The sequence below is a fragment of the Chinchilla lanigera genome, unplaced genomic scaffold, assembly GCF_000276665.1.
Source record: "Chinchilla lanigera isolate Chin_1 unplaced genomic scaffold, ChiLan1.0 scaffold00012, whole genome shotgun sequence".
Lineage (NCBI taxonomy): Eukaryota > Metazoa > Chordata > Mammalia > Rodentia > Chinchillidae > Chinchilla > Chinchilla lanigera.
Window position 1 is genome coordinate 5,830,579 of NW_004955413.1, and position 26,168 is coordinate 5,856,746.

Below are 26,168 nucleotides of genomic sequence, written 5' to 3' on the forward strand. Positions count from 1 at the left end.
GAGGCACTTTGTCACGCTGGGCTTTTCATTCACAGCTGTGAAGGGGGAATTTTCCATTCCAGTAGAGGTGAGCACCGAGTTGGCGCCCTCTGCAGTTATGTTGGTGTATGGCTTGCATCCTGCTGGAGAAATGGTCGCAGACACCGCCAGATTCCAAATTGAGAAGTGCTTCAAAAATAAGGTGAGGAAAAAGGAAAAAAATTCTTTTCATATCTATTCAACTTATTGGAAAATTAAGGAGAATTTTAAAATGTATTGAGCTTACATCTTTATTTCTCTGTTTTTCTAATTGGGAAATAAAAGAAAGCTAGAATGGGAAAGTGAACATGTTGGATGAGTAAAAAAGTGGATTATAACACTCACCGTGGCTGTCTTTCCTGTCGTTTTAAGTGATGCATGCCAGCAAGACAATAGATCACTCAGGTTAATAATAATCTAAAAGATTATTTGCCCATATGACTTGCAATCTCTTCACTCTTTCATTTTCATTTTCAGGTCAACTTAAGTTTTTCTAAAGAAAGAAGTTCCCCAGGATCTAGCGTCAGCCTGCAAGTCTCAGCTGCTTCAAACTCTCTCTGTGCTCTTCTAGCTGTAGATCAAAGTGTGTTGCTCCTGAGTAATTATGGTCAGCTGTCCGCACAGAGCGTGAGTGATGAAAATTACCTTGATTTACCACCAGCTGTAGACATCTATGTCTTTACTTCTAAAGAAAACTGGGACACCTCAAATAAACTAGGGAACAAACAAGTTGGCCAGAATTTGGGGAAGAATAATAGGTTAGGTTAGAAATCATGACAAATGACCTCTAGTTACTGGTTGTACAAATTTCCTTGTGCTAAAAGTAAGCATTACCACTTTAAGAAACTGTTTTACATTTTATTTTTACCCCTTTAAAAAAAATGTTTACTGAATGTCTATCACTTGACAATGCTTTACTGAATATTCTGATATCATATACTTTAATATGTTGTTTTATTCACATAGTAAACATATAGGATTAATAAATATCCCTATTTTAACAAATAAATAATCTTAAGTACAGCAAGATTTTGTAAATTTTTCTGATAATATCTTTGAATAAGTCACCAAGGAATATCAAGGAATGCCTTGACCTCAAAGGTATTAAAATCCGGTTTCTTATGTAACTTTGTTGGTTTGAAAATGACTAAGCGAGCAATTATGTAATGAGTTAAATAATATTTCAGTGTCTTTGCAGCTCTGAGATGCTGTTCTTTCCCAGTATCTACTTATTTATAAATTGCTTGTGAGAAAAGGACGAATTGCTTTCTTTTAAAAATACTTAAGGGGCTGGGGCTATAGCTCAGTGGCACAAGTGCCTGCCTGGCAAGCCCAAGGTCCTCAGTTTGATTCCCAGTACCGCCCCCCAAAAAATACTTGATTCCTTTCTATCATTTAGGTATATAATCAGCTATATTACAAGGAACTATATGGCTATTATTTCGAAGGAGTTGACTTAGAAGATGGACGTAAAGAGCCCTGTCTCACAAATGAACAAATCCTCTATAAAGGCATTTATTACGCTCCTGTATGGGCTGATTTTGGAAATGATGCTTATGACCTTGTGAAGGTAAGATACTAGTTGCTAAAATGGTGACTATGCGTGAGAATATATAAACAAGTTGGAATTAAAACAGTTAAAAAATTGTCATTATGTGAGTTTTTAATCCAAGAATGTTCAAAGCACTAAATTATAATTACTATTAATATCTGAGAACTAATATCTCAGAGACTATTATGTTAGAAAAAGAACTAACATGTTTATAAAAATGTTATAAATTTAGTAATAAAGTATTGTATAATTATGGTAGTAGTCTGAAGAACTAATAATGTTCCCATATAAGATAAAGAACTAGTATATGAGTGAATTATCAGTTCTGCTGAAACAGTGTTGTAGGCATCTTATATTATGTAGTATATAATGCCCAAATATTTCGCTCCTATATCTACCCTTTCAATTTAAATTCTATTGTGTTAAAGTGAATACATTTTTGAAGTGTTTGTAAGTGAGATATTATATGTAGTCTAGCAAAAATACCAGTAGTGTTTGTAAGTGAGATATTATATGTAGTCTAGCAAAAATTCAGGGTAGTGACAAGGTAGTGGAGCATGCTATGAACTGGAGTTATTTTTTTTACGTCTCATTTAGTTTCTCATCAATCAGAAAAAAGTCCCAAAATCAAAAAACAAGTTCTTAAATCAAAGAAACTAAAGAAATTGAAAACATAGACCTTAGAAAACAACCATGATGTACCTCTAAATACATGACCTGTAGATCTGCATGGGGACATAAATATGAAAACAAAATTTAAAGTTTACACAGAACTGGTCCATACTGTTTGTCTCTGCTGTTGTGTAATCTAAAACTGATTTTATCTTGAAAGGCAATGGGATTAAAGGTTTTTACCAACTCTCATCTCCGGAAACCTGTGCTGTGCCAAGATTTAAAATATCAGTATTCGCATGAAGGACTTTTGGCAAGTGAGTCTTGTATGTGAAGGGCAGCTGACCATTTATGATCTCATAACATCCATAAACCGATTTGACAAAAGAGGGGAGGGTGTTGTTCAATTTTATCTTGTTTTTTTATTTCATTCAATGTGCCTATCAAACCAAATGTTAGAAACATAATAAGAATAAAGCAGGCAATGGCTGTTGTCCCTCTTCACACTGTAGGGTATACTTTTATTTTTTAATTTTTCTTTCCTTTTTACTTGGCCCAAAACTTGCTCTGTAGTGCCCGTTTTTCCTTCTGTTATTTTCCTACCTCTAATAAACACGAAATTGCCGCCATTAGAAAAAAAAAAAAAAGAGAGAGAAAGGCAAATCTTTATCTACACGGAGTTTAAATTAAATTTGGAGTACTGACAATATATAAATAGCATAATGTCAAATGATAGTAAGTGCTCTGATAGTTAATATTTCCTGAATGGTGCAAAGTGTCAAGTGATGTTCTACTCATTTTCAAATGTCAACCAATTAATTCCTCATAGTCTATAGATTAGAAGCTATTATTTCTAATTTACTAATGAGAAAAATAAAGTATAGGGAGTTTAAGTAACTTGTCCAATGGAATAGACAGTAAATGACAGGGGTGGGATTATAATCCAGGCTTTCTGGACACAAGTACATATTACTTTATTATGTTGTACTACCTCTCTGAGGAGTACTGTAAAGAAAATAAAACAAGGTAAATGCAAACATGTGGATCCTGTTTAAAGCAATTTTCAGAGAAAATATCTATGGAGAGGTGACCTTTAATCAGAAACCTGAATGATCTCAGAAAATTTTAAGATAAGCAAACAATATTATGACATAATATGAAAAAGGCAAATCAAATAGATAAAAACTACATGAACAGATATTTAGCTTCACCAATAATCAAATAAAAAATTAAAAGACTATCAAGAAACTGGTCAACATAGTCATAGCAAAAAGAAATGAATGAAAAGTAAAATAATAATAATTACCCAAAGGGAACAAAATAGAGGCATACCTAGACATTAGAGAGACCGTAATATGGCACAACCATCGTGTGGAGTCTAGAAGTGCATCTGTCTTCTACCATAGCAACTAAACTTGAAGCACATCAAGACAAGTCTGTAAGAGGACATGAATGTTGTGGAATGTCTAGCACGTTGTTGTCACCTGACCCAACCCAGGTGGTCATTCTTAAAAAGATAGGATAAATACTGTGTGGTGAATAGATGCTATGAAATATTTACAGCACTAAGAACATGAGTAAATTTAAAGAATAAATTTTAAGGAAGAAAAATAAGAAAGATAGCAATATCTATAATATTATTTGCATGGATGTGAAATAAGCCCACTAACCAAAGTTGTGTATTTGTCAAGTTTGTGTACCTTCCCAAGATACATACGAAATAATTATGGTGCTAGTGAGTAAAAGGAACAATTCTTCAGGGAAAAAAGAATGGCTTATATTTAAATATTTATATGGTCTACATTATAGGTATATGTTATTTTACATTTGCTTAAATGTAATATGGGCTAAACGTAGCAGAAAGAAATGAACACACATCGGTATGTATACAGGGTTATTTCTAAAGTAAGCAGGTGACAGCTCTAGCTGGTGCTGACTTGTAGTGAACGGCCCAGTAGCCTGACCCAATCCGATGGACACAATAAGTGCTGAAAATACACAGCCCTGATGTTCCTGATACCAGAAACAGACCATAACAATACCATCTACACATGAAAGGGGCTGGATTCATGAATCAGCCCGCATGTGGCTCCAGCCAAACCTCTTAGTAAAAATCTTAAAGGCTATCCAACTGAGGGGCTGTTGGCATTTCAATGTACCCACAAAATCTCCTACTGAATACATGATCTCAAGGAAGAACTCTCAACCCCTGAGCAGTATTATACTTGAAAGACCATGAAAGAGGAACAACAAAATAATGACCTGTGGAAGTTACATCGGAAATTATATGGAAAACTGAGTAGTGAGAAAAAGATATTAAAATGAGTATTATATTATCAAGATATACAGGGAGATAAAGTGATTGGTGGTAAAAGTTAAAGGTCAATTTGACTTTACTTTTTTATCTCCAGCTTATTTTATGTGTATTTCCATATTGCTTGTGAAGTTTAATATGATAAAATATCAATGATAATTGAATGCAGGAATGAATAATTCATGTTCTCCTAACTTGTTAAGTAGCATTCTTAAAATATTAAAAGATTATTCTCCAAATATAAGAAATATCTGCAAGTGGGCTATTAAAGCTTTGTTGAAGTTTGATGAGGCTTAAATGAGTAATATACATAAAAACACTTTTGATACTGACTGAAAGAATGGCTATCCTCAAGAAATCAACCAATAACAAATTCTGAGGGGGCTTTGGGAAAAAGGAACCCTTCTCCACTGTTGGTGGGAGTGCAGACTGGTGCAACTGGTGAAGACTAGTGCAGACTGGTGCAACCACTGTGGAAATTAGTGTGGAGATTCCTCAAAAAGCTAGGATTAAGGTCCTATTCGACCCAGCTATTCACCTTCTCACTATCTTCCCAGAAGAATTAAAAACATCATTCTGTAATGATATACATGCATCAATGTTTATAGCAGCATAATTTGTAGTAACTAAATCATGGAAATAATCCAAGTGCCCATCAACCAAGGAACAGATAAAAAAAGATGTGTTTTACATAGATGATAGATAGATATAGATAGATAGATAGATACAAAGATATATACTTATATAATGGAGTACTCCTCAGGCATATAGAAGGATAAACTTGAGACTTTTGTAGTAAATGGATGCAACTTGAGACCATACACATAAGTGAAATAGATCAGACTGACATGTACAAGCATCATATTGTCTCACTAGTGTGAAACTGAACGTGTAAATAAGATGCAAAATGTACAATAGATATTGTGAATAGGTAAGAAACTGTTTAAAAGAAAAGAGAAACTGTGATGGGGAAAGGAAACAAGAAAAAATATATATATATACACAAGATAGGCTAGTTACACAACTAGTTTTTCTTAGTACAATGAGAAGAAAGGTTTATGCTAATATTGTCTAGACAATATTTCATGTCTGTATCTTGTACTCTGAATAACTAGTATGAAGATAACAATATACAAAGAATTAATTGTTGTTTATCTTCTACCAGCCTGTTCTGAAACTCTTTTATTGCTACTTTTATTTTTTCTCTTTAAAAAAATACTGACTGAAATATATAGCAATAATTAAGTGAATGATGACTACTACTATTATTAAATATTATCTTCAACACATAACTTCATCTACTAAAAAATTTTATTTGCCCTTTTAGATATATTTTTATTTTTGTTTTATTTTCTTTTTAATTAGCAAAAATAACTGTTTATGGGGTACAATCTGATGTTTTAGTACATGATTATATTGCCGAATGATGGAATCAGGCTAATTAGCATATATATCACTCCAAATATTTAGTGCCTTTTTATTGAGAACATTTAACACTTTCTATTTTAGCTGGATCTTCAAAATTAACTTCAAATTCAGAACCTCAAGCTGGTGGATTTTATCAAGAAACTGTGAGGAAATCATTCCCTGAAACTTGGGTTTGGAATCTTATCACAACTGAGTGAGTCATTATTGTTATTGTTGTTGTCGTTGTTTTTCCACATTTATATTTTTTTATTTTCCTGACAGAAAATATTCATAATATTTGTCAGCCTTCTCAAAGCAAATGTGTCCAAAATGTTGAAAATTTATAAAGAAATTCTGCAGAGCCTCTGATATGTTTCTACTACATTCTCTTTTCCTTTTTATATTCTACTTTTTTATGCCTTTCTTATTTCCATTTCTCACTCTGTTACTTTTTTTAAATGAAAGTTTATTTATCTAGTGATCTATCTGTATGCATATTAAAAATCTTTCAATGAAAACTAATGACATGCTGACTCATTGCATTTAAAAATATAAAGAATGTATATCAAAGACACTTTAGTTATATACTCAGCAATTTTAATAGTATAGATTTCCCTCAATTCTTCTGATTCTTCTTTTGTCATTCATTTTTATTAGAATTTTATTTTGTTGGAAATAAAGTGGGAGACTACAAAACAGTCTGAAACGTTGTTTTCTGTTGTGTAATACTCATCGAGTATACACGGATCTAAGGGAGAGAGGAGAGAGAAGCACAAATGTGAAAGGAGCAATACAAGAGGAGGAAATCATGAAAATGAGGAAGGAAAAAAGGGAGGTTAAGAAAAATGAGCTTCTCAATAGGTGTTAAAAATTCAAGTATGAGGCTAATGTGAACATATTAAACCTGAAAACTATATGTGTGGCTCTACATAGTTCTAAAACTAATATTTCTAAAACTATCAGTAGGGTTGAATAAATGTGCTATAAATAAGTGCATTTAATTTACTAGTGTTTAACAGAGGAAAGCATGTAAAATCAATGAAATGCTCCAGCTATGCATCATATGGGTGAAAGCACCTGTCTTCAGTGTTGCCTGGGTCTCCTTGTGCAGCTCCGCAGGAGTCGCCAACCTGAGTCTTACTGTTCCCGATACCATTACGCAATGGAAGGCCAGTGGATTCTGCATGAATGACAACGTTGGATTTGGCATCTCCCCAACCATCCCCCTGACGGCCTTTCAGTCCTTCTTTCTGGAAGTCACTTTACCTTATTCAGTGGTTCGAGGAGAATCATTCATTCTGAAAGCCAATGTCTTCAACTACCTGAACAGAAGTGTTCAGGTACTAACTCAAATCTTCTTAGTATATACCAAATTATTGCCTGTGTAAATTATTTTTAAATTACAGTTGAACTTATCTTTCCTAAGATTTTTAAGGCATTACCAGCTTTACCAACTATTCAGTGAGGTTTGGAAATACGTATTACTATCTCTCAATGGTAGGCTGAACATAAAGGAATTTAAGACCACCGTTATGATTTAACTTTTTCCAAGTGTGTGACAGGAGGAGTGGGAATGTCTGAATGAAGAAAAATATTTCACCTTCAATTCTTAAACATAACCAAGAATTTTATATATAAGACCTTTCTAAAGTAGAAGGACTTACGAAGTAATTATACTGGGTGTTAATTAGATTTTTAAATTATTTACCTTTCTCCACTGGATTGCCTGAGGATGTACAGAATATTTATACCTCCTCTTAGTGGTTGACTTTTGACAGTTTGACAATATCTATGAATTTTATAGTATAAAAAGCCCAGAGGTTTAAGCTTGAGTTCACTTCTTAGTTTTTTCTTTGTCTAGATCTGTTGCTTTGAACAATATACAGCCCTCTCTCAGGGTAAATTTATTAGTGTATGAAATATTGTTACTATTATGTATTTGGTTCAGTTCTTATGAGAATTAAATGACATTATGAATCTTGCCCAATGCACTATAAATAAGTTTTGGATTTGTTTCCCTTCCATATAATTTTATATAAAAAATAAATTTCAACAGTATCTACAATAACAATGTGGTCCTTATTGTTGCAACAATAAGGACAACAAAAGGACAACACCAGTAAATAGTAGGCACAGCATGACATATCCAACATGCCAAGTCATGTACATGATTGATATATTTTTACCTTAAGTGATACTGTTTGCTGAAAAAATAAAAAGGCCTGTGGTATGCCTCAGTGGTAGAACATATGCCTATCATGCAGAAGGATCAGACTTTAATCTCCAGCACCATAAAAAGTAAAACTAAAAATAAGAAATAAAGCATGCAAACCTATTATTGAGTTTGTCAGGATGTGGTCCTGAGAAATATGCATTTTTAGGAAAAATAACACTATTTTTAATAATCAAGAAAATTTGTGTTTGCTTATTTGTTAGTAAAGTTCCTTATTTGTAAGCCTGGGCAAGGATGGACTGTTCTAGACATTACTTTATATGTTATTTGCTATAGCATACACAGTGATTGCAAACTGTAGATGACACTAGCTTCAATTTATAAATAAGAAAAAGGAAACTGCAGCTTATAATAATGAATGATATGTTGATCAACCCAGATTAGTCAAAATGCTTGCTTATTTTGCTGCAAATTTCTAAAGAAATACATTGTTGAGTATGTCAATAACTGTTGACTGCTTTTTCAAAATTGTAAATGTGAAAGGTCAAATTATTATAACTAACTAAAAGGATGTTGGTAATTTCCCATGGTTTGGAAATCGTTCTTCTCATAGCAGAAAATGTGAAAGGTAGGAAATTTTCTGTAGCTTCTCAAACATGTGGATTGCTACACTTATGTATGAAAAGGTTTAAATCTTCCTCCTGTCTCTTGTCTGGCCTTCACAGATTAATACTGAACTGGAAGCATCTAAACTTTATGAAGCCAAATTTCTCTCGATTAATGATGAAAATGATTATACAAGGAGCAATGAGAAAAAATCTTTGAGCTGGCTGGTTACCCCACATAAACTGGGTGAGATCTGTGGTTACTACATTTGTTTACATTGTTTTGTAAATTTGCCTAAGAGCTTTCTACTATTTCTCTGCTGTAGCTAATTTACCCACTTTTTAGTACTAGCACCTACCTATTCTCCTATTCCTATTGCCTTGCTTTTTCTCTTTTACAACCCAAGGTGAATCTACCTGGGTCCAGGCTTGGGCAGTTAGAATCAAGTTCTGAATCAAGTTAAGAATTTATGTTTTTAATACTTACTGCAATACTTAATTCTCTCTTCTGTAAAATTTTGATTATTTTAATAGTTTACCTCAACTTAGAGTCAATGATCACCTCTTGCTTGGTTCTCCATTCTAATAACTTTATCGTTTATATTTTTGCCATTTCAGGTGTAGTCAACCTCACTATCACAGCTCAAACCCTGCAGAATACTATCGATGAGAATGGGTCATCCCTGGCTCAGGACATTGGCTGGAAGGATACATTGATCAAACCATTGTTGGTGGAGGTAAGACCTCAAAGTAATGTTTATCTAAATTTATATTTATTCCCACACTATTCACAATAGCTAAGATATAGAATTGACCTAGTTGCCCATCAGCAGATGAATGCATGGACAAAATGTGGCCTAAATGCACAATGCATTTTAATTCAGCCATGAAGAATGTAATCCTTTCATTGGAAGCAAAATGGATGGAACTGAGGGCATTATTCTGTGAGAAATAATCCTGAGACAAGAAACAAGTACCACCTGTTCTCTCGCCTATGAGCAGCTACAAAAATTAGACCTGCAAGTAGAATAGCAGTTACTAGGCATTGGGAATTGTTGTGGGGAGGATGGATTTGAATAGTGCATGGTGTACGCATGCATAGAAATAACACATAAATTCCATTACTGTGTATGATTAATACATATTAATTTTAAAAATTAAAGAACCAGGGGAAAAAATCTGTCCTACAGAATGTTTATCTTTATAAAAAAGTGTTAACTATCACTTTCAGGGTTCATAGAAATAGGAGTGATCCACTTAGATACAATATATTATTTTGATTAAATATTTGGAAAAAAGACCAGGGACAGACATTTAGTCTAAACTGTAGAAAGAAACTTTAAAATAAAGTGTATAATATTCTTGTAATAAAATGGCAGGATTTTGGAGCTTGAAAGATTTTTTAGTTAGTCCTTTCCTGCAATTTTAGTGATATTCAACTCACAGCACACAAAATCACTTTTCAGCATTATCTTGGACCTTAACATTCATATAATCATTTGTAATAATTTTTGGTGATTATTTATTCTGTTTAAACATTATTATTAATACAAAAATATTCTGAATTTACTCGATTTAAGATTGATTATGACTACCCCCTGTTCTTCTCCCAATACTTAGCCTGAAGGTATTAAAAAGGAGACAACACAGGGCTTGTTTATTTACACCAATGGTGAGTACACTGCTTTCCAGTATTGCTGACATAGCAGCATTGTCTTTGCTTGGAAATTTAATCATATTATGTTTTCTTCTCAGAAATATGGCTACTGAAAAAGATTAAATTACTTGCAAATAATGAAATCTAAGCATCCTGCACACCAGTGTGAATTTAAACATTTAGGTTTTCCATTTTCTCTACTCCCCAGTTGAGAAATCTGAGCCCCCTTGATTTTTATTCAACTCATCTCTCCCTCTTACATTCTCCTTATCCAAACCTTGAATTAGTCATTAAAATAATCATAATTACTAAAAGTATTCTGTCAAAAGACAACCACCAAAGTAGAATCATCTCTATTTAAAGATGATGGTTCATCTGAACCATGACTTGTAGAACCTTCTCTTGCCCCCCACCTTGGAGCCAAATAATAGCAAGTCTTTTTTGAGTTACTACATCCTGAGTGGTCCGCCATCTACCCAGTGCTGTGACCCATAACTGTTGCATAAAAATCTTTTTGTTCCACAAAATGCAACATCTAGATTGCTTTACAGAATATACTAGAACAGAACAGAATTCTGTTATTATCTACTTATTTAAAATGGCAGCTACTTGTTTCTTTGCTTGAATGTCAGAAATACTACAGACTCCTGTAGTTAAAGAAGCCACACATCTCCATTTATTTTCCTATTTTATCACCTAAAGGAACACAGGCTGGTAGGAGAGCACTTTAACACCAGCTTGGGAAGCACACTGATTCTGGATTCATAAAACCTATGTTCAAATTATGAGTTTTATTACTTTGAATCATGTGACAGTCCAAATCCCTTTTTTTTTTTTTTTTTTTTTTTTTGGCCTGAACCTTCTCTCCTAAGGGGTCAGGGGGCATGTCTGGTCTGTACATACACAATAAGTCATTTTGTAAATATCTAATTAAATAGCATGTTTGAAAGTACACAGTAAATTGTAATGTGCCTTCCAAAATTAAGGTTTTCTCATATGTTAAAATATAACTGACCTTGAAAACTGTGTAAGTAAATCCAATTAGTTATAATTAATGAAATCCTTTTGGCCTGTTTCCGATTATTTTACAGTTTGCAATAATCAATAAGAAAGCACTAAGTGATTTAATAATCAAGAAGATAAATTATTACTGAAGTAAAAACTCTGATTTAAAGATTAGAATTCTGAATTAATTAATTTATTTCTCTGTTTCCTAGGATCCACAGTGTCTCGATCAGTGGTGCTCACTTTACCAGATAATCTGGTGGAAGGGACCCTCAGAGCCTATTGGACTGTTGTTGGTAAGTCTACAGTACCATCATACAAGGGGGTCATACATGAGCTTGGAAGTAAAGGAAAAGTTATGTCTTTTTCTGCCATGGTTCTGCTTGTTAGTTTTGTCATCTCTCTGGGTTCCATATCTGCCCTTGGAATTTGTTCACAGAGGTGGCTTCCTAACTACAGGAAGAACTCAAGTGCCAGAGCTTCCAACATACTCTCACTTTAACTCTTCCCTTTTCTAAAGATCATTTTCATAAAATTTAGTCTAGACATTGACTTTCTGCCTGGTTTCTCCTATATGACCACCTTAGTAAAGAAAAGTTCTGATGTTTTCTCAGAAACCAGTGATTTTTAGAGGATATCAGACTGAACCAGTAAATAGTGGTATCAAACTCTCTTAATCGGAGTTGCAGTACTCAAGAAAGAGTAAGCAACACTCCACACAAAGCTGAGGGTCTTTGTAGGTCAATAACCAAAGCTACACAAAGCTTGTTAACTTGCAAGACCTGTGATACTAGAGCCTTAGTAATGTGCCAGAAACTGGAAAAGCTTCCAGGTAATCATTAACAACTATTGAACACTTCCAGACATAAAACATAAAATATATGTAAAAATTTAAAATCATATATACCTATCATTGTCCCCTTTTTGAAAACCAGAAAATTGCTCTCTGGCTCACTTACAGTATCAAAACTGGTTACCTCCAGGAACTGTTTCCATCATTTTTCACAAATCCTGACATGTCTAGCCTCCACAGCCTCCTCATCACCTATGTACAACGCAGGGGTAAGATTTAAGTTGGAGATCTGAGGAATACAGTGGAAGGGATTCTGTACTCAATGCAGCACTGTGGTTATATCCTATATTGTTGTGATGGGGAAGATGCACACTAGAAAAGTGCTCATAACAGGGAAAAAAGTCTTGCATAATTAGCATCTTCCAAGATCAAGATCAAGGACTACCTAGGCTTAGTTTCCACTTGAAGCACAATGATATCCTACAAATGTATTGCAAATATACACCATCATATCCATGATCATCATCCTAAGTCCTTTTTATTTTTGTGATCTAATTTGCAAAGACTTTGATTTCCATCCATTTATTGTATGGGTGAATTCACTTTTCCTGTATTATATTGAAGACTTTTATACCTATGCTCATCAGGGTTATTGGGCTAATTTTATCGTATATGCTCCTATATGGCTTTAGTTCGAGGGTAATACTGGCTGTATAGAATGAATTTAGAAGTTTATCCTCCTTTTTAACTATTTTATACAGTTTAAGTATTGATTTTAAATATTCTTTAAAGATTTTATTGAATTCACTGTGAAGGCATTTGGTCTTCAGTTTTCCTTGTTGGGAAAGTTTTAACTGCTGACTGTTGTTTGTATTTCTATTTTTTCATGATTTGGTCTTGAGAAGTTGTTCATTTCCTGTAGACATTAGCCTGCAGTTGTTGATAGTTCTCTCTCATGACCCTTTGTGCTTCTCTGGTGTCCACTACAGTGGTTCATCTTTCATTTATGATTTGATTTTTTTTAGTCTTTTTCTTATTCTAGCTCAGGGTTTGCCAATTTGGGTTATACTTTCAAAGACTGAAATTTTTAGAAAATGTTAGGCTTCTAAAATTTTCTAGTCTTTATGTCATTTATTTCTGTTTTGATAATTTATTTCTTTTCTTCTAACTTTTGGCTGTTTGTTCTTTTTGGGGGGGTGTTTCTTCAGGTGACATGTTAGGTAGTTTATTTGAATTTTTCTTTTAATAAGATTAGCATTTTTACTACTTTGCTATATCCCATAAGTTTTGGTAAATTTTGTTTATACTTTTGTCTATCGTAAGATGTTTTTGAATTCTCTTTAGATTTCTTCTTTGACCCGTTTGTTTTTCAGGAATGTGTGTTTAATTTCTACATATTTGTGATTGTTACTGGTATCCTCCTCTTACTAATTCCTAGCTTTCTACCCTTGTGACCAGAAAAGATACTTGATATGATTTTGATCTTCAAGGTATACAAATTCCTTAGGGTAACTAAGCAAACCCATATTTAAACCCTGAATTTAATTCTTGTTGTATCACTTTGTACAAGTTGTTCAACCTCTCTGTGCCTCACTCCCTAATCCTTTATGTGAACCGAATAATATTACTTCACAGGATTGTTATAAAAATTAAATCCAGATGCTAATATTCCACTAGATACACAATAATGCTAGATAAGTGTTAGTTACTGAAAGAAACTGTGTAGGAAGTAGGGAAGTCCAGAATCTCTGAAACCATATTATTTGGACTTGATTCCTGATTCTGCTGCATTTTGTTTGAATGACACTGGAAAAATTTTTAACTTCTGTATGTCCAGTTTCCTACAGATGGCAAGAGGAGTATTTATTTATATTGTTGATCTAAGTATTGAGTGAATGAATATGAGCAAAGTGCTCAGGACAGTATGTGATACATGCTAAACATTTCACAAATGTTTATCTGGTCCAAATTCTGTCCCTTTTGATTGATCATTGGCTTGGAGTTTCTACTTTGTCATGGGAGCTCTCAGAACTTTTGATTCCCACAAATATTTAGCCCTTCTGCTCTTGGCTGTGCTGCGCTGGATAACATATTGCCAACATTTTATGGAGAGGCTCCAACAAATAGAAAAGAGTCCAATAATACAAAACTAGTTATCCTGAATATCTGTGATACAGGGGTCATGAACACAAACTCATATTTATCTTCTCCATTTTTATGAAGTCTAAATTGATTTGATTGTCTTTGCAGGAGACATTCTTGGTTCTGCCACACAAAACTTACAGAATTTCCTACAAATGCCTTTTGGTTGTGGGGAGCAAAATATGGCCCTATTCACTTCCAATATTTACATCTTGGACTATCTGAATCAGACTCAACAACTGACAGAAGAGATAAAATCCAAGGCTATTGGGTACCTGACCACAGGTAAAGAATAAATTTAAAACTCTCAGTTTAATATCTGAATCTCAGCTGTTTTGCTTCTTAACTGCATAAACATATTTTCTACAGGTATATATTCCCTTATCTACTTATAATAAACACAGATATGCAATTAAGTGAATTTTTCTGGACAATAATTTTCAAATCAAAAAATGATAATGTCTTTTTCCTTATTCTAGGATATCAGAAGCAGATGTCTTATAAACATCAAGATGGATCATATAGTACCTTTGGATATAACTATGAGCAGAAAAATACATGGTGTGTATCTTTTATCGTGTATTTCAGAACTTAAATATTTCTACATATATCCTTTAACATAGATTTTTGAGGGTTTTATAGAAAGTATGGACCTTCTCCTCCAAATTATTTATATGCAGGGCAATGCACATACACAACATATTATTTTAATAGGATTTGGGTTCAAGAATTTATATCTTTTACTTAGCACAAAATGCATGTTAAGTAAGTAAATCAATAGGCAAAACACAGTAAGTCAGTGAGGCCAGATAACGGATGTGAAATCACATTGGTTGTATAAACAAATTATTCCAGTGGAAATACTAATATCATCCCACGCACCATCAAAGACCGGTTTAACATTGCTTCTGTAGGCATGGTTTCACACAGGCATTAGCTGTATGGATATGACGTCTATAGTGAAATAAGAAAAATGTATGGTGCAGTCGATAGATGTTTGCTATAAACAGTGAAAAAAGTACCAAAATAAAATATAGGTTAAGTATAGGCTCTGATTTATTTTAAGCCTAAAAAAGCCTGAAAAAGATAATGATTTTAAGATGCAAGTTGTAAAATTTATTCTTTATGGGGATTAACTTTTATTTTCAAGCCCATATTCTCTCATTACCATGTCCTGGGAACAATAAATCCTTGAGGTACAAAATGACACATGCCCATTACAATAATAACTATCATTTCTTTTGTAATTGAATGTAATTAATTCAACTGACAATCCAATCGAGCACATTATAATACCCCTATTGCAAATGAAGAAACAGAAACACTGTACTGATTTTCTAGGGCTAACACAGAGTTGGTGGCTGAAGCATCAGAAATTTGCTCTCTATGTATTCTGTTCATGGAAATTTGAAGTCAAAGTCTTGAAAGGATTGATTGTGGGCCCTCTCTTCTCAGCTGAGAAATGGCCACCTTTTTCCTGCTTCACATGGTCTCTTTTCTTTGCCCGTTTCCTTTTCTTGTAAGAATACTAATCATATTGGATTAAAATCTATAGAAATGACCTCACTTTGACTTCATTACCACTTTAAAGGCCCTGTCTCCAAAAATGGTCACATTCTGGAGGTTGGGACTTTCACAGATCATTATGAGGGGAACACAATTCAGCTTATAACGCACAGAGATATTAGTTTTCCAAACTCACTGTTAAGTATGTGACAGAATTTTAGTGTATGTACCAGAATCTCATCTCTTTCTTACTCATTATGTTATTTTGTCTAGAAATGATAAATGATCCTTGACCTCAGGAAGTTTATAGTACAGTAATGAGGGATTAAAAAGTACATCAGAACACAAGGTAACAAAAGATGCAGTGAAATTACACACCTAATGCTGTGAGAGCTTATAAAACAGAGTGACACTTTCCAGAAACTGTATTATGACACACTTGGATGACAGGCAAGGAGTATTACATGCACACGAGAACTTGACCTAGCACTTACCTGTAAGGAAGGCCTCTGCAGAGGTGGGAATACATATCTAAGTACGCACCTTGCTTGTGTGTGGACGAGCCACTTCAAGTCGCTTATTATATGTGAAAACACATCACAAGTGCTTCCTCACAGCTGTTAACTTTTGTAGTTAAAACATTTTGTGATTTCTGGAGGCTTTCTGAATTTTAGGTGCTAAGAAGGGAAAGATGGGGGAAATTCTGCTGTTGCTTGAAGTACATATAATAGAATCTGAGAACACATCACAGAGGAGGCATCTCTTCATCAGGGACACAAACGATGAATGGATGGGGAGAAGAAGAGATTTATAAACCAAATGCTTGATGATTGACAAGAGATGGATAAGTTGCTGTCAGACATTAGGCTGGAACTTGGGGAAGGAATTTTTCAGAATGTGAAACTCAGAAATGCAATTGTAATAAACCACTCATTTTTATAAGAATTTGCCTCCCAATTCTGGTTATAAACATATCTTGTCTATGATTCTTTTCAGGCTTACAGCATTTGTGTACAAGTCATTTGCACAAGCCCGGCGCTACATTTATATTGATGACAAAGTACAGTCTCAGACCCTTGTTTGGCTTCTAAGTATTCAGAAATCAGATGGTTGCTTTCCAAATTTTGGCAATAATTTCAACAATGCTTTGAAGGTACTGAAGGAATTCTGCCTTTCAGCTTTCATTTCTTTCATCAAGATCATTTAATGAATCCCAATGCAGCACTGATGGAGTTGATAGAAATTTTTAAACTAAAATTTCTACTGGTTTAAATTAGTTATAGTGAAAATTTATGAAGTCTTTCTTAATGAATTTATAATTTACTTTCCTTCAGTCAGATTTAAAACTCTAGAAGATTCTACCAGTATTTATGGTGGTTAGGATGGGGTACTAGGGCAGTATTACTAGTAATGGAAGTAAAAATAGTTAGAGAACCAAGATAATTACTAATATTTCAATGCTTTATCATTTAGAGAAATTCTTTATTAGTATTATCACATTATTAGAATCCAATTTCTTTATTTTTTTCTCAGTTGAACATTTTCTTCCCAATATTTATTATTTATTTTCTTCTCAATATTTATTATACACTTTGGTCCTTATTTACATGTTCAGTTTCTCACACTGGAGAAACAATGTGATAAACACTTATCTCTGATTTATTTCACTTAAAAGTATGCTCTCAAGGCATTTGGTAAAAACTTCAACGTAAATATTAATAAGTAAATTTGTCTTATCTTTCTGAACTTTTCCTAAGCTAATATTTTCTGCATAACTATTATAGTGGAATTGATTTATTGAAAATAAAATCAGAGATTTAACCTAAGAAATTAACCAAAAAATATCCTGTGTCAGCAACTTAGAGATAACTACCTTTAATATTTTGGCAATATTTTCCTTTGATCTTTTTTCCAATACTATATAAATATAATTGAGACTATCCTGCTCTGAGTTTTTAATTCTCCTATTTTAAAACCTAACATTATGAGTCCTCTATTACATTAGAATAACTTAACATAAAATCAGTAGATTAATATACTCCATCATATGGATAAACCATAAATTGTTTAAATTATTTGATGCTTTGTTGAACTTTCAACAATGTCGAAGAAACTCAATCAAGAGTTATGTAAACATTCCTTTAGTACAAAAATAGGTGCCTCAAGTCATTATTGACCTAGAGTAGGTATCTACAAGTAAAACTTTTTAAGATTCTAAAATAATATCACCAGATGGAGCTTTAGTGAAGTTATGCCAATTTACAATTCTTCTCTAAAGGGAGTATCTATCTGACTTATAATACTGTCAGTAACATTGAATGATGTAAGTATGAAAAAAATATTTAGAAATACAGGAGGTGTCTTAGTTACTTTCCTACCACTGGGAAAAAATTCCCAAACCTGATACTTGGAGGAAGAAAGGTTTATTTTGGCTCATGGTTTCAGTCTGTGTCTCCAAAGTGGAAAGCATGGTAGAAGAGCTTGCCAAGTGGCATCAGGAGGTGGAAGGAGTGGAGAGAAGGGAAGGCAAAGGGATGAACAAAAGGAATTGAGATGTGTTGTGTACATGTACCAACTTCCCACAAGGAGTATAAATGTTATTATGCACAGAACACATGTACTAATCATCTAAAATAATGAAAAAGAAGGGCATGGAAGAGGAAAATGTGCTCAATCCAGGGCAGGCAGAAATCAGAAAGAGAGAAGAGGACCCTGAGACATCAATTCACCCTTCCAGGTCACACCCTAGAGAGCCCACGTCCAACCAGTCCTCAACTTCTAGCAGTACATTAAGATACTGACCTCATTGACAATGAATATAGCTTCCTCATGACCAGTCTCCCTCCAGACACATGAAACACTGCGGGACATTTTAGAGCTAAGCCATAACAGGGCATAAAACAAAGGCCTGCTGTCTGACTATTTCTCTTACAAGTCAGTTGCTTCAGAAAACAAGTACTTCTCACATGATAATTTTCAGTTTCTATTTTCCCTTTTGTAATAGCCCATTAAACTTTTAGAGCAAGTGTGATTTTATTTATACCTAATATTATTGATCTGCTAGAATTTATTTTATTGTTTTGTGCAATTTATCTATGATTTATTTCCATATTCTAAGTGGTTTACCACATATAATGCCTCTGTTAATCAATGTTGTCGATGTTTACTGACTTTTGAGGATTTTGTTGTGTTGCTTCCTGTATTTGCCAGCATTTTGTTCTGTTCTATTTGTTCCATTGATGGATCTCCTGTTCTATTTCATGCTATATTCATTTATTATGATATTATTTATGCATTTTCCATGATACTTTTCATATTATGTCTAGACAGAGTATGAGGTTGAGGAATGGTGCTATGCAGGGCATCTTATGCTTCCTTTGATCTAAATGTCTGCTTAGCCCCATACTTTTTATAAATTATGTTCTATTTCTGTAAATTCCTTGCATTTTCATTCATTATTTTGTCATCTTATAAATAGTATCTTTTGAGGATATGAAAAACTTCACCACCACTCCCCAAAAATGTGAAAAGAAGTCAAGTACAGGGATGCACACTTTTAGTCCCAGCTCCTCCAGAGGCTGAAGGAAGAGGATTACAAGTTCAAATCCAACCTGAACAACTTAGTGGAACCACATCTCAAAAATAAAAAGGGCCATGGATGTAGCTCAGTGGTAGAGTGCCCTTTGATCCCTAGTACTCACCCCCAAAATCAGAAGGAAACAACCAATCTGAGTTTTCACAACACATTACATTTCTAAAGAAAGATGTCCCTTCCTCTGAATTCTATGAATCTCATATGTTATTCCTGTGCTTTATTCAGGGTGAAGAAGATAATAAAATCTCACTCACTGCATATGTTGTCAATGCCCTGCTTGAAGCTGGTCACCCAATCTCAGTAAGTAACCTCTGGTGATACCACTAACTTGCCTCCTATAAATCCAAAACATTTTTTTACCTTCAATATAATAACAGGAGCTACAACTTTATATTTATAGCTACCATAAGAAATGCTGAGCCAATATCCTTCTCGATTGTCAAATCAAACCACGCAGGAACTGTGCATGTTTCCGTGAATCAAACTATGTGAAACTGCAAAAATTAAACAAATGCATTCCTTAGCACTTTGAACATTTCAGCACAGACAAGATTCATTCCTGATTTTTTCCAGTGATTAACATACTACCATCTGTGTTTTCACATATGTACTGTGGTGCACAAATGACTTTTCTTTCCTTTGTAGTTTGTGGCAGTTCAAAAGGGTCTTCAATGCATAGAGGGTGCAGCTCACAAGAGTGATTTGACCACGTATGACCAGGCTGTCTTGACCTATACTTTCAGTTTAGTAGACAATAAAGATAAAAGGGAATTATTCTTCAACGAACTGAGCAAAAAGGCAAAGAAAGTAGGTGAGTGCCCTTCACCATTCCTGGAGTCGTGGTGAACAAGTAAAATGTCTAGTGGTGGTACAGTCTAGAGGTGGTGCCAAGTTATCATCCCTTGGCATTTGTTTGCTTTGGATTGTCAGGTTCGCACTTTCTCAAGCGTCACCTGTTTGCCCACATATGTAAATCTCACACTTTGACACAGGCACTATTGACATCCTTTCACTCTTCCCCCAGGTGGCGCAGTCTACTGGGAACTGACAGGGCCATCCGCCTATGACCACTGGGCTTCCTCCGCAAATATAGAAACAACCAGTTACATCCTACTGGCTTTCCTTTCTCAGCCAAGGCTGACTTCGGAAGAGCTGTCCTATGCTTCACAGATTGTACAGTGGGTGGCAAAGCAGCAAAATTCCCGTGGAGGTTTCTCCTCCACACAGGTAACATATATATTTTTTAAATCTTTACATGCGAAAACATTGAGAACCTACTTTGCATTGACAGTTAGCCTTTGAATGTACATATTACTTTTATACAACCAAATATTTATCACCATTAAATTTGCTATTGTTTCTTACTTTGCCATAGTTTAGGATTATGGAAGATGTAGATTTTTACCTAGTAATAGTCTCCAAGTATTTATTCAAAAGGTTATTTCTGTTCAGTTATTAAAATGGAAATTTAGATATCTAACACTACAATTTATGGGCAAACTAAAGGCTATGATTTTATCAGAAAAGTGGCAACAATCAATTACTATAATCAATATAAGAATAATTTTGACTATGTAACTTCAAAATAGTTTTCATAATCTCTTTTGATCTGACACAATAAAAGCAGTCACTCATTCTGAGTAGGAAATAAATCCCATGGATTCTACTTACATGGAGCATATTCTCCTTTTTTAAAATCCTTTTTACCTCATGTGTGATGAATCACCAGGTCATACACCATTTACACACTTCCTAACAAGAGTCTTAACCTTTTTCCTGAGTATTTTTAAGACTTCTGGATAAAGATTTTAATCACGCTACTGCATGTAACACCCTCACCAAATTCTGGTCTTCCTCAATCTGCATAACACTTTACATACACAGATTATTTTCCTTTCATTTTCACTTAATTTAATAATGCTGTCCAAAGTTTTCACTTTAATACTATGCTAAGACTAGCATTTAAACAAAATTAAACAAATACATGTCTGTATTTTTTGTATTTTTATGGATTTATTACATTTCAATTATTCATCAATCTATGATATATGCAGATATAGATTTATTATAAGTAGAAACCCAGCCTGATATTTTAAAATGGCCCACTGGTTACCTCAGTGTTATATATATAATTTATTTAGCCAATTATTTAAAATGCTGCTCTTACTGGAAAACACAATTGAAAATATTTTCTTATCTTTTCAAGCTTTTTATTTTTTCCACAGATTGATTGGCCTTATATTTTTAAATATCTGGGAGAACAAAGACTGACTCAGTAGACATTTTTAAAATTTCCTCGGTTCTTCTTACATTACTATTCTATTGGTAATGTTTTTACCTGAATTAAAGAGTCAAACAGAAATTTTCTCAAAGGCCTCATTTATTTTTTATAAAGTATAGAAAGTATACTTCACAAAATAATTTTAAAATGCCAAAAAGTGACAGCATTTTAAATGATCTTGCAATAGGTAGCATTTCTATTGAACTGTGATTCCAAAGTCCTAGGTAATACTCTAACACCTTTTCTGTCGTTGTTCTTTTAGGACACTGTTGTGGCTCTCCAAGCTCTGACGCTATTCCAAACACTCACGTTTTCTAAAAACAGACAAAATTCAGTGCAGATTTTCTCCGACAAAGCATTTAATAGATCCTTCCTCGTGAACGATGAGAATCGCTTGGTGCCACTAGAAATTATAATGCCAGAACCTACAGGACAGTTTACTGTGAAAGTGGCTGGCAATGGCTACGTATATGTGCAGGTAAATTTAGGCTTTTTCTTTCCTTTTGGTTGAATTTTAAAGCAACCTAGAGTCATCATAAGGAAGCCATAGTGCATTTTCAAAACACTCCCTCTTATAACTGCAATGCCATTTTCCAGAACCAAAACTGATAATGATTTGTAATATAATTAACTATCCAACATACTTGTCTTTTTTTTCCAAACCAGGATTCATTCAAAAACTTGCTTTGCAATTGTCCATTGTATTTGTTAAATCCCTTTTAATTTTATATATATCTACCAAGTTTTCAGTTCTTCTTGTGACATTAACTTTCTGAGGCATCAGGGAAGTGTTGTAGAGTGTCTGGATTTCTCAGATTGTTTTCTTTTTGGTGTCATTGAATGTGTTGCCTCTTTTGTGTGTCTTCTGTAAACTGAAAGTTAGATCTATATTCTCTTACATCCAGAGGTATATCACGGGCCGGGGATATCACTTAATGGTACAGTGCCTGTCTGGCAAGTGTGAGGTTGTGAGTTCACTTCCCAGTACCAAAAAGAAAAAAGAAAAACAACAGAGGTGTATCACTACCAGTGATGTTACATTATTGTTTTGCTTTATTTGAGTTTTGTTTTTATTTGTTTTTAGATGCTGAGTTTCAAATCCAGGGTCTCACATTTGCTAATCAAGTGATATACCACTCAGCTATACCCCTTAGTGACAGACATTTGATGATTGTATTAAAATGGTGACAGGCACATTTCTGCCCAAAAGGAGCATCTTTATTCTCCATTGTACCTGAAAGAGGTCAACATGTTACACTGGAGCCGTGCAGATGTTGAATGTTACACCAGTTTTCACCTACAATTCTTATGCATTAATGGCATTTGCCTGAATCAACCATTTCATTAAGGGCAACAGCGTGAGAATTATTCTAATTCTTCCAAGCCTTCTGCCTTTATTTAGTTAGCATTACCACACTATATAAATATATTAGATGGTATTTAATTAGTATCATGTGAATGCACATTTGAATGATTGTCCTTCTTTCCCTATTACAGTGGAACTCTATTGAATATTATGCACATTTTACTTCATATTTGGACAGGTGTAACTTAAGGATATATTTCTAGAAGTGCAATTATTAGGTCAAAGTAAGTTGTTAACTAAGCCTATTTCCCATTCATATTATTATAGATTTGGACACTGCAATTTTCCTCTTAGTTAATTCATCATACTACTTGTATTCATTTACCTTAATTCCTGTAATTCTGACACTGTAATAATTTTAGCACTTCAAAGTAATGCCAGCACTTGGAGAGGCTGAGGCAGGAGGATGACAGTGTTTGAGCTCAACCTGGGCAAATTAGTGACTTAATGAGACCCTATCTCAAAATAAAAAATGGCTAAGGATGTAGTTCAATGTGAAGACCTTGTATTCAATCCCCAGTACTGCAATAAATAAATTAATTAATTAATTTTAATTTTAAAGAGGACCAGGGATGTAGCTGAGTATGAAGGCCTTGAGATCAGTAATAAGTTTCTTGAGGCTGATATCGGATTATTTCAGTTCTTTACCAGAAAAGAGCCTACATTCATGAACTCTATCAGTTTTGACAAGGTTTTTTTGTTTTTTTTTTAAATCTCCCTGTCCTTATGTTTGTCCTCCCTAAAATATAGGCAAAAAATAGCATATATTTCATAGGGTGCTGAAAGCATTAAAGGAATTATTACATTAAAAAACACTTAACAGGAAGCATATAACATGAGCTCAATAAATTTATAAAAAAAAGATAGTAATGCATAGAAAAGAGGAATCCTAGATGCAAAAATTGTCTTTTAATTTAATTTAAAACTTTAAGAGGGTGATAATAAACATAAAGTAATATTTTAGCTAACAAGCAACATATTCTATTTATTCTATTTATTCAAGTCAACTCTGAGATATAACATCCTACTTCCCAAGAAGTCATCTGGATTTTCCCTTTCTGTGAATACAGCCAACACGGTCTGCAGAGGATTGTTGGATACAAAGTTTGACCTTGTTGTTTCAGCCAGGTAATAACTTTCCTTTTTAAACTTAGCTACATCTCCACCTGTAATTCAGATAGCCTGTGTCCAGGCATCCACTGAAAGAGCAATCCAATTATTTTATGAAAGAGATTGTCTTATTTAACTTCTCAAGGGAATTATATTTCATCTTGTTTAAATTGCCAAGATTGTATAATTCCAAATAGAAAAATAAATGCAGCTTCAAAATATATAGAATAGGAAACATAAAGAAATTGTGAGAAAAATCTTCTATAAATTCCTCTGTAAGAGGTATGTTTCTCTATATCAACATAGTATAGTCCCATGATTTTAAAACCCAAAACTGCTAAACAAGAATAAGTCAGGTTCAGCTCTCTGTGTCCACTTGCAAATGGATTGACATGTGTGTTGCTTCATTTTGGTACACCACTAATTTCAGCTTATTGCAAGAATATTCTGATCTCAAAACAATATATCTTATAAAAAGTAGGGTACAATAACCTTTTTCTATGCAAATACATTTTTTGATAATTTTTTTCTTGAATGATGATTAACATTTGCCTAAATTTAAAATTTTGTACTTTTCTTAAAAAGCTATTCTGGAAAACGCAACTCTTCCAACATGGCAATCATTGATGTGAAGATGCTTTCAGGATATGTACCTGACAGATCATCAGTTCAGAAGGTAAAGAGTTCAATGTTGTTCATTCAAATAACTTCACATTAGCCATACTATGTTAATCTCTGCCTTATACAATGACTGTAAATTGTGTAAAAATTAAAAACACATTTTCTTGTCTTAATGAATGAAATTTTAGTCACATCTGTATCTCATAGTATATAATTCAAGGGTCTCAAATTTATTTATATTCTTATACCATCAAAACAGTAAGTCATGAAAAAAATAAAGCGAGTAGATATTCCATAGCTATTATCATATTCAGTGGTGGGAAGTTGAAAGCTTTCCTTCTAAGTTCAAGGACAAGGATGTCAATTTTTACCAGTTCTATCAATATAATACTGAAAGTTCCAGCCAGAGCAATTTAATAAGAAAAAGAAATAAAAGAGACCATACAGGAAAATAAAAAGTACCATTTTTTTCTGTATACTGATGTTCTGATCTTGCATATAAAAAACCCTAAAAACTACCCACCTCAAAAAAAACCTGTTAGAACTGGTAAGAAAATTAAGTAAAGTTGCAGGTTATAAAATCAAAATATAAAAATCAGCAATATATTTATATAGTAACAACAAATTATCTGAAGAAAGAAATTTTTTAAAAATTAAAAATTTTAACCAAGGAGTTGAAAAGTCTATACACTGAAAATTATAAAACACGGATGAAAGAAATTGAAGAAAACACAAATAAATGGAAAGGTTTATGTTCAGGGACTCAAAGATATAATACTGCTAAAATATATCCAAAACAATCTATAGAGTCAATGTAATCCATCCCTATCAAAGTTCCAATAACATGCTTAACCGAAATAGAAAAAAATCTTAAAATTTATGTGGAATCAGAAATGATCCTGAAGAGTTAAAGCAATCTTGAGCAAAAAAACAAGCCAGAGACAAATACTCCCTGATTTCAAAACACATTATAAAGCAATTGTAATTAAAACAATATGGTACTGGTACAAAAACAAACACCCTGACCAGTGGAACAAAAAAACTAAAAAACCAAAATACACCCAAGTACTTACCATCAATAGATTTTTGACAAGGACATGAAGAATGCACAATGGGTAAAGAACAGTGCCTCAGTTAAGTGGTTTTGGGAAGCTAGAGGTGGTGGTGCCTGCCTGATATTGTAGCTCTTTGGCAGGCTGAGATGGGATTATTACAAATTTAAACCCAACCTGGGCTATTTAGTGATTTTTGAGACTCTGTCTCCAAATAAAAAATAAAAAGAGATGGGGTATAGCTCAGTGTGAAGACCCTAGGTTCAATCTCTAGTGCCGCAAAAAAAGAAAAGTAGTAACGAGAAAAGTAGATGTTCACATCCCGTAGAATGAAATGGGACCCTTATTTTCAGCTGTAA

The 26,168-nt window shown here is 33.7% G+C and overlaps 1 protein-coding gene across 1 annotated transcript in view; it reads left to right on the forward strand.

Annotated features, from left to right (window-relative positions):
- LOC102020994 (ovostatin-like) overlaps positions 1 to 26,168 on the forward strand; it is a 65,825-nt gene that overhangs the window by 35,250 nt on the left and 4,407 nt on the right. The window contains exons 15-33 of the mRNA XM_005378886.2: positions 36 to 181; positions 496 to 645; positions 1,418 to 1,588; positions 2,403 to 2,499; positions 6,006 to 6,117; positions 7,015 to 7,243; positions 8,802 to 8,928; positions 9,300 to 9,418; positions 10,302 to 10,353; positions 11,556 to 11,639; positions 14,387 to 14,563; positions 14,758 to 14,839; positions 16,781 to 16,937; positions 19,605 to 19,679; positions 20,025 to 20,190; positions 20,404 to 20,606; positions 21,923 to 22,138; positions 24,030 to 24,154; positions 24,722 to 24,812. Of these exons, the coding sequence (XP_005378943.1) occupies positions 36 to 181; positions 496 to 645; positions 1,418 to 1,588; positions 2,403 to 2,499; positions 6,006 to 6,117; positions 7,015 to 7,243; positions 8,802 to 8,928; positions 9,300 to 9,418; positions 10,302 to 10,353; positions 11,556 to 11,639; positions 14,387 to 14,563; positions 14,758 to 14,839; positions 16,781 to 16,937; positions 19,605 to 19,679; positions 20,025 to 20,190; positions 20,404 to 20,606; positions 21,923 to 22,138; positions 24,030 to 24,154; positions 24,722 to 24,812 (2,579 nt within the window). The remainder of the gene's footprint in view (positions 1 to 35; positions 182 to 495; positions 646 to 1,417; positions 1,589 to 2,402; positions 2,500 to 6,005; positions 6,118 to 7,014; positions 7,244 to 8,801; positions 8,929 to 9,299; positions 9,419 to 10,301; positions 10,354 to 11,555; positions 11,640 to 14,386; positions 14,564 to 14,757; positions 14,840 to 16,780; positions 16,938 to 19,604; positions 19,680 to 20,024; positions 20,191 to 20,403; positions 20,607 to 21,922; positions 22,139 to 24,029; positions 24,155 to 24,721; positions 24,813 to 26,168) is intronic.